This window comes from Empidonax traillii, unplaced genomic scaffold (assembly GCF_003031625.1).
Source record: "Empidonax traillii isolate 1590-97213 ecotype Southwest subspecies unplaced genomic scaffold, ASM303162v1 scaffold539:size425684, whole genome shotgun sequence".
NCBI classification, from domain to species: Eukaryota; Metazoa; Chordata; class Aves; order Passeriformes; family Tyrannidae; genus Empidonax; species Empidonax traillii.
Window position 1 is genome coordinate 74522 of NW_020955732.1, and position 8875 is coordinate 83396.

General features: G+C 34.8%; 1 protein-coding gene across 1 annotated transcript in view; it reads right to left on the reverse strand.

Annotated features, from left to right (window-relative positions):
- LOC114064379 (CUB and sushi domain-containing protein 1) overlaps nucleotides 1-8875 on the reverse strand; it is a gene marked incomplete at both ends in the record, with an annotated part of 349288 nt that overhangs the window by 65639 nt on the left and 274774 nt on the right. The window contains one exon of the mRNA XM_027897375.1: nucleotides 8539-8727. Coding sequence (XP_027753176.1) covers nucleotides 8539-8727 — 189 coding nt within the window. The remainder of the gene's footprint in view (nucleotides 1-8538; nucleotides 8728-8875) is intronic.

Here is an 8875-nt window from a genome sequence, read left to right on the forward strand (position 1 = left end):
AAAAAAAAAAAAAAAAAGAAAAAAGTAAAAAGGAGAAAGGAAAAGGGGAAAGGGGAAAAGGAAGAAGGACTGAAAAATGCAGAATATCACATTTCCTGTATGGTTTAAAGCTGCTATACCATTCAGGTAGAAGGGTCATTTGGCCAGTTGATGAGTAGCCTATTTTGGAGGAATCCTTTTAATAATCAACAGATTTATAAGACAAGTTAAGGAGGTTTTAAGCACTTCACTTTCTTCCTCCATATCAGTCCTAACTAATATGTATGATGCATTTAGCACATCTTCCTATCTTACAACATCTGGATGTAATTCTGTGCAATGTAGTCTAGGATGACCCTACTTGAGCAGAAGGTTGAACCAGATGACCTGCTGTGGTCCCTTCCAACCTTACCCATTCCGCAATTCCATGAACAGAATGGCACCTACTCCTGAACCATGAACCTTAAGTGGCCAACAAAGGAAACAAGCTAAGGAAAATGATGGATTGGTTCTATCTGTCTGATTCCTGATTGCTTGTAGAGGCCAAGGGTATCTGAAAATGTCTACCAGCTCTGAGAGTTCTGATGAAAACCTGACTCAAGTCCACTTTTTACTGTTCCCTAATCCCCTACATTCATGCCATGGTCACATTGTCTGGTTTCGGAAGTGTACTTTGTTCTCTCTGCAGTACTCCATGTTTACAACTAAGACTGCTTTGACAGTTATGCTTACTACATTTCCTGAGATGAATATAGTGACAAGTCGGAAATCCTTTAAGTTCTATATATAGGATTTTTCTGATTGAAGTTTTACACTTAAATTTATTTCGAGTTTATTATATTTTGTCAGATTTATGGATATTGTTAAAGATTGCATACATTTTTTATTTTCCTTCTATTTTTCTCTAATACTCGACAAAGAATGCAGATTGATTGTATCACAGTAAAGACAATCTAATTCCTCTTATATGATTGTTATCCATGAAAGATTAATAAATTTTCTCAGAAAAAGAATAGTATAACAGGTGACAAAACTCTAATAGAATAAGTAATACACCCAGTTGTTACCAGACTTTCTCCAAAGGTCCTTAAAAATCACAGAAGACAGAAAACGAAACAGAAATAATGGGTTATATTTCACATAAGATAAAAATAGCTTTAGTTTTAATAAACAACGCTACATTACTGAAGTCATTATATTGCACTTTGAATTACAGGCATGAAAAAACACAGATTTTTGAAATGGAAAAATGTATAATCAAGTCTTCTAAACTTTCAAGTGCTAACTGTAGACCACATGCTGATTTACAAAGAAATGAATACCAGGTGTGTTCCCATGATCATTCACACTTAATTCCAGATACAGCATTGTGCATGGAAAGACAGTAAATATTTTTAAAGTTCCTCCCAAAGATACCCAAATGCAGTTAGTTGTTTGTGTGACATGTTATACCAAGACAGCTACGGTATATCATTAGGACAATTTGATTGCACAGGGATAGAGTTTTAAAAAGCATGACTATATGACAAAATTCTACTATAATCTCATAAACAGAAACTAATATAATGTTCTGCCATATACAGATTAAGCTTTTTAATGTATTTCAAATCACCTGATACACAGTGGAGAATATGATTTAGAATGAGGATGGCTTCCAAAAGCATGTGAATCTTTGCTTTCCAGTCAGCCCTCCAGTGCCAGACTACAGTTTTGAACCTGTGTTCTGCTCATCTCCTCTCCATTCAACTTGTCTATACTAGAATCTGGTTGATAATTATTTAACCCCTTTTATATGCGAATTTCCACAACTCTTCACTATATATGTGTGTGTGTGTGTGTGTGTGTGTATGTATAGGTATATGTGTAACTGTTTGGCTTAGGTCAGTAAGGATAGCTGACTTCCAGTGCCATGATCTAGAAAGAATCATTGGAAATCTGTATGGGGATGAAAATACTTTAGAAAGGCTTGTGAGTATAGGAAGTCTTACATTGTGCATAGAAGCTTGTATTGTGAAAGTTCATGTTATAAACCTGAAACTCATCTACCTCAAGGACAAAAGTGTCAATTATGAACTTGGAGATGCTCACTTTCAGCCCCAGGATACAAGAAGTTTAACCATGCCATCTTTTCATCACAAAGCCAAAAAATCTGTTTTCTGAATGAAAATAGAACTATGCAGACAAGAGGCTTAGTCCACTAGTTTAAGACAGATAACTGCATGACCTAATGGGAGCTAAGCAAACATATACCATGGACCTCAGATCACTTGGGGAAAGAATTGAGAAGAAAAATCCTGAAGTTTTAGCCACAGTGCTTTAGGTGTGTCCTGGTTGCAGGGAGGGGGCAGGGCTTAGTACTTTGTGGGCATGGCTAGGTTGCTATTCTTTACCACCTGTGTAATCACAGCAGGGTGTGGTTTTGGGAAGAGGAAGTAAGCACACTGCTGCAAGTGCCCCATTTTTTGCCTCCCTCTCTCCAGCGGGAAAGTGTCAGGATCTGTGGACCTGGTCTCTCTGCTGCCACCGCCAGCCCCCTCCCCATTTCTCTGAGACTCAGCTACAGGACATGGTGCTGAGAGAAAAGCATCAAAACAAGGAACCAACATGATGCTGAAGCTGCCGTGGGGAATGGAGTGGCAGAGGTGAGCCCCAGTCCAGCTGAGTCACTGGAAGCCAAGGCGAGGTGAAGAGAGCCGGGCTAAGCCCAGCCAAGCTGAGCTGAAAGGAGCCGAGCAGGGCAGAGGGGTCAAAAACAATGGTGGGGAGTCAACACCTGAGCAGGCCCAACCCCTAGCATAGCAGAACCATCCGAAACAGCGCCAGAGGCACCTGAGCAGAACAGCCCAGCTGAGCAGCAGCATGATGCTACCATGGGAACAGCCGCCATCCTGCCTTTGTCCTGGTGAGCCATGTAGAAGTAAGTCCAGGTGGTGAACATCTTCTTTGTGAATAAAAAACCTCTTTCTGTAAACTTATTGCTGTTGTTACTGTGCATTTCTTATTCCATTGTTCTTTTACTTTCAGTAAATTGTTATCTCAATCCATAGGCTTCTCTTACAGGAAGGGGCAGGGAGCGGGGAGGGGAGGAAAAGAGAAGTGGCTTATTTGGAGCTTAATATCTGACTAGTGTTAAACCACCACAAGTTGGCAACCAGGAGCCTTACAATTAGAGAAAAAAATTGTCCATGAAATCTCAGAAAGCTTCAAACTTTTAACGACTGAGTGTAGAAAAATGAATATGCTTGCACAATGCAATCTTCCTGAGACAGAGCAGGAGTATTTCTTTGTCAGTGAAATTTGTTTTCACATTAACACAGATCTTCAGTGAGATTCCATAGAAAACCATTGGTAAATGGTAGTGTTGAGGGTGGAACACTGCCCTTCTATTATTGTTTTCACAGTTTATTGATGGCCCTGATATTATTCACCAGCCAAAAAAACAACTTAAAAACCAAACTCACAACTTTTCTTTAGCATAAAGGGAAGGAAATGTACAACTAGACTGGAAAAATTATATCAGTTTAGGACTTCCAGCCATCTGACATCTCCTACTGTCTTTTTATATTCAAGGTTTATAAAAAACAGCACTATCAAGAGACATTTAGTCTTAACTATTCCTATTTCCTCCAGGTCCCGGAGTTTTTCTCCAGTTAATTAAATTAGAATATTATATCTTTGGTATTTCTTTTGTAAGACACTACCAGACCTCATTTTTCTCAGCCCTCATAAGTATGTATAATCTTCCATACAAAGTCTTTGATCCAAACTACTAAGAATATTGGGCATAGATATAAAAATTATTTCAGTCAGAATCATAACTATAAATGTACACAACTGCACATACGATAGAGATGCAAGCTCTCAGGCCTCAGCTGTGTGGAGTAGATGTAGATGACTGTGGGTAGGCTTGGAAGGTAGGATTCATATGCAAAGGAACCAGGACAAATGCACATTCTGAATTAGAGAAATGTCAGTAACAGAGAAATGTCAGTAATCTTGCACGGAGTTTAATTGGATACTGGTTTTAATCAGAAACAATAAATGATTGAAAGTGAGAGGCATAGGAATTTTTTCTCAATTATTCCTATGCAAAATAGCATTCCTAAAAAAATATTAAAAAAAACAAGCGAAAAATTGATGTAATTTTAGAAACGTGTATAATAATGTGCCATATAGTAGAAATGTCTGAGATACTTAAAATTTCTTTTAACAACTTTTAGCCAGTCTCATGTTCCTACTTATTCTATCTATGAATGTCACTTACAATAACTGGAAGTGCCATTTTGTGTTCGAAATGCTATAAAGATGTATCGTATACAGATTACTGCTAACCTTATTGAATATTAATTTTATCAATTGAAATACTTTATTTGTAAAAATATGCAAATCTACATTCTAGCACAATTCTGCAATTCTTCTGTATATAGTACTTTAAAATTACTCCAAAAATTATTAAACCACTAAAAGGATTTTGTAAGATACTCTTGAGCTGACAACTTTCCTTCAAGGCTTTATTAGTGAGAAAAGAGGAACAATAAGTCATTGCAGACACACCACCACAAAACTTCTGTGGAAGAAATCCAAATCAGGCTAAGGCATCTGTCTCACAAAGCTTAACCTAGGATTAGGAAGAAAGGAAGAGGAAGCATGATTATATAAAAACAAAAAGTGTTGTATCTTGCCTAGGTTTCCAATGAATTCTAAAAACAGTTAGTAAAAAAAATTCTGCATGGGAGCATCTAAACACAAAATTTCACAGGCTTTGGAAGGATCCTACTGAAGTGTAATGCTGAAGTGTTGCAATGCATGCCAGCAAAGACACTCTGGGAAGCTTCTCTTTCTTTGGTTCAGGAAAAGAAATTAACCTCTCCACATGTTCCAAAACCAAAGAAATCCTGCAAAGCATTCATTTGATTAGGAAAAGGTGAAGCAGCTTATTAAACATGAAGAAAGGCCTCTAATTTCACGATATAAAAGAATCAGAGAGCTTTATAAGAGGTAAAGATAATGAAAAAGAATGACTTGTGCTATTGATTCAATTTCTTATCAAGTGAGGATGCTAGGAGATTATTTTTCAAATGTGAATGACGTAAAAATTACATTTCTTATCTATCCTCTCACTTTAATTTATATGTTTTATTCTTCTCATTTCTGATTTACCACTATAGAAAGGATTTCAAAAATATGTGCTGTGCAAGTTAAATGTTCCATATTTATCTTAAGATATCAAGAGTATTACATCATATGTCAGCATTTTAATCATAAAGAAATTGTAATAAATAAATAAAACATAACAAGAAAAATTACTAATGCTACAACAACATTCAGTGAACCAATATAAAACATAGCAAGTGTGAAAACAATTTTCAAAGATAACAGAAATGATATCTAGATTTCTGAGAAAATACATAAAATAATATGTTTTTCCACTCATAAACATTTCAAAGTACATCTCAGAAATTATTGTTTGCTAAAATTAATTTTAATTAGTAAAATAAAATGATATAGGGAGAATATTGATTTGATATCTTAAATGTCTTTATTCAAGGAGCGCAGAACATAGGCCAGCCTTAATGGGACAAGAGAAAAAACATATTCTCTTATCTTTTTATGTCCTTTAAGGTGTTTTCTTTCTCTATTATTATGCAAGATGTTAAGGTACATTGTAGCTGACCATCAGAAGATACCATAATGAGCATTAAAAACTTGTATCATCAATCAGCAAGACTTAGGACTATAACCATTAATATTTTCATTTTGTAGAGTAAGTCACATTCATATCTGTTATACAAAGACTGCACAGAAGTTATTTGATTTCTTATATTCCACATGCTCTTAAGATTTATCTTTTTTCCCCACATTTTTGAAAGTGACGTCATTATTTCCAGACATGTTAATCTCTTTGCTTGCTTGATTTTCTGCTTATATCTCTAATTGTCTTGTCACACTACTATTGTATTGTATTGTATATGGAACATATTCTGATAATATTCTCTCATCATTCTTTACACTTTTATGTAATTCTTTAAAGGATATTGTAAAACTTTACTGCATGTTTAACATAAGGAAAAATACTTCACATTTGTTTATAGTGCAGTTTTAGAATTAACAACTTTGTATTGTCTTCCAAAATACTGATAAAGTTGACTCCATAACCCACTTGCATTTGAATAAAAGTATCTTCCTGAAATAGTACTTTCTCATCTTAATTTTTTTTTAGAACTCAAAATTAATTACTTATTAATTCATTGAATAAATGAAAAAATATTTTTAAGTGCTATAATTTCTAGTTAAAAAGTCACATGAAGCTGCAGATCAGATTCAGTATAAGGTCTTATGTACCAAAATTGAAGTTTCCAATCCTCCTATTCTTTTACTATCTAATTCAGAAGGCACTGAAAGATAGCATCACTGGGGGGTAAAAAACCTCACATAACTAGAATACTTAAGCCTCTGTTTTAGGCTGAATGAATTATCTAAAATAATTACAGAAATTAGCTGTAAGAATCAACAGAAGGTGATTGGTGCTCTTAGAATATTTCAGAGCAATATAGGCACGTAATTTAAAAGGAATGTTACAAAATCTTTTAATTAAAGGATAATAGGAGATGATAGTTCACATTTTTAGTCTAAATATGCCCATGGTAAAAGAGTTGGGAAAAAGACACATTAAAAAAAAAATCAAAATCCTTATGAGTTATAACCAACTGCTTTGACAATGATGTAATGTATTATGACATAGTATGTCTCTAAGGAATGCACTGGCTGTACTGTCACAAAGAACTACATTTTCTCATGCCTCTCCAGTCTTTTTCATTTGGGAGGTATGGTTTTATAAGAAGTGCCTATAATGCCTATTGCAGTATGGACTGAGGGAGTTACATAAAGCTTATAAGGTGTTCCACAACACCATTCCAACTATACTTTGCTAAAATAATATAATTGTAGTAGTTTATTATGCTGCTGTTTCATTTTACATATTATTCCCCCTAGAAGAGAAATTAGTATTCCAAAAGAGGTTTTAAATTATTTTCATACATTCCTTCTAATATTTTTGCAAAATATCTACTGATGCACAGAATAAAACCGAAGAAGAAAGGGAAGACATGGGAACTGTAGCCATGCCTTGATAATCACTGAACAGTAAATGTAGCCACTGACTGTATGGAAGTTACACATTCTCGCACACAGTAGAAATTCTCTAATGCCATTCAACACTGGAAACATTTTTAGTACTTTTACCTTCATATAATCATAAATGTAAAACAGCATAAATACTTGGCAATAAAAAGCTCCTTCAATTCAAAAGTAAAAAAAAACCCTCAATATATAATTTGCAATACTTTACAAAAACCTCCTTTTTTTATTTATTCTACTAGTTTTATGAGAAGTTTATGGTATTTTTCTTTATTTTTGGAACTAGAACCTAAATGTTATGGATTCTTGCAACATTAGATTTAAATGACAATATGAAATAATATAAATGCCCATTCTCAAGTACGTGTACAAAACACATGTTCATGCTACAGAGCAATATAGTTAAGCTGTTCAGGAATAATAAAAAAATAATTTGAAATTGTTATTTACAGTATTAAAATACTCATTTGGGAAGCAAGAAGTTGCAGTGCCTTAGCAAAATTTTTGATCGTCTAGTGTAGTTTTTCCTTCTGACAATACTGAACCCTTGTCTAATAAGAATACGGAGAAGAACCCAAATTAGAAAACACTATGTTATCCTGTCACAGTGGAAAATTTCTTTCTAGTCTTAAGCAGTCTGTCCTGAAACAGAATGACTGATCCTTCTTCTACAGGTTTTTCATGACTTATACCAGTAGCTCAGTTAAATCTCTCTTGAATTCCTCACAGTTTTTTCTGGTTTTACTAACCTAAGGGCTATCAGGTGCTTTCTGCAGAGAAGCTTCTGTCCCATCTTTCAGCATCAGTGTCCAATACTAAACATATATTCTGCAGTGCAAACCTGTAGCACCATTAGCCTCTTGTTATGATGGAAACAATTAATTTCAATCTGTTTTATATGTTCTTAGCTGGTTGATTGTCTGTGACACCATTTCTGCTCTACGCAATGAGTACCTACTTTTGTCATAACATCCTATACGATACCTTTATCAAAGCTTCTAAAGCTCTAAAAGAATGTCAGAAATTTTTTTCTACACTAGCATTTTTTAGATGAAAGTCCAAGTAAAAGCTTTCCACCATAAAATGTTATATGTTACACTGTACACTACCCCCCTTGCCCTCAAATCAGAAAAAAAAATCACATTGAGTTTAAGATAATTTCTGGTAGTATCATGAGTTCTTATAATCAGTACAACTGACAGATAATAATAGGAACAATAAATCACTGCTGAGGAACATGATTCATAAAATATGTGTGAGTTATAGAAGCACATAATATCTTTCTTTGTCTGCTTACATTACATACTAGGATAAAGGCACAGTTCTTCAGCAAAAGCTGCACTATATACATAATCACAAACAACTAAACAAAAATCAGAAAGTACTGTGAGTTCTGAAACAAAGGTAGTATTAGAAAGTTACCTTCACATCTGGGAAAATGATAGTTCCAATTTCTGTTGATTCCATGTTGACATGTGAGAACAGGCTGACCCCTCAAAACATATCCAGGATAGCACTCAAATGATACGGACTGACCCACACTGTAATCTGTGTTGACTATATATCCATTCAAAAAAGGAGGAGGATCAGGGCAGTTCTGTAACTCATAAGCTGGAAGAGAACAGAGGTAATTTTTATTGACAGTTTAATCAGCTGTCAATACAGGAAGTACACATTAATATAAATTCTCTAATCCATTCAATAATGTAATGGCCAGTCACTTCGCGAACGAAGAACCGGGGAAGGTCTTTCCACCTTC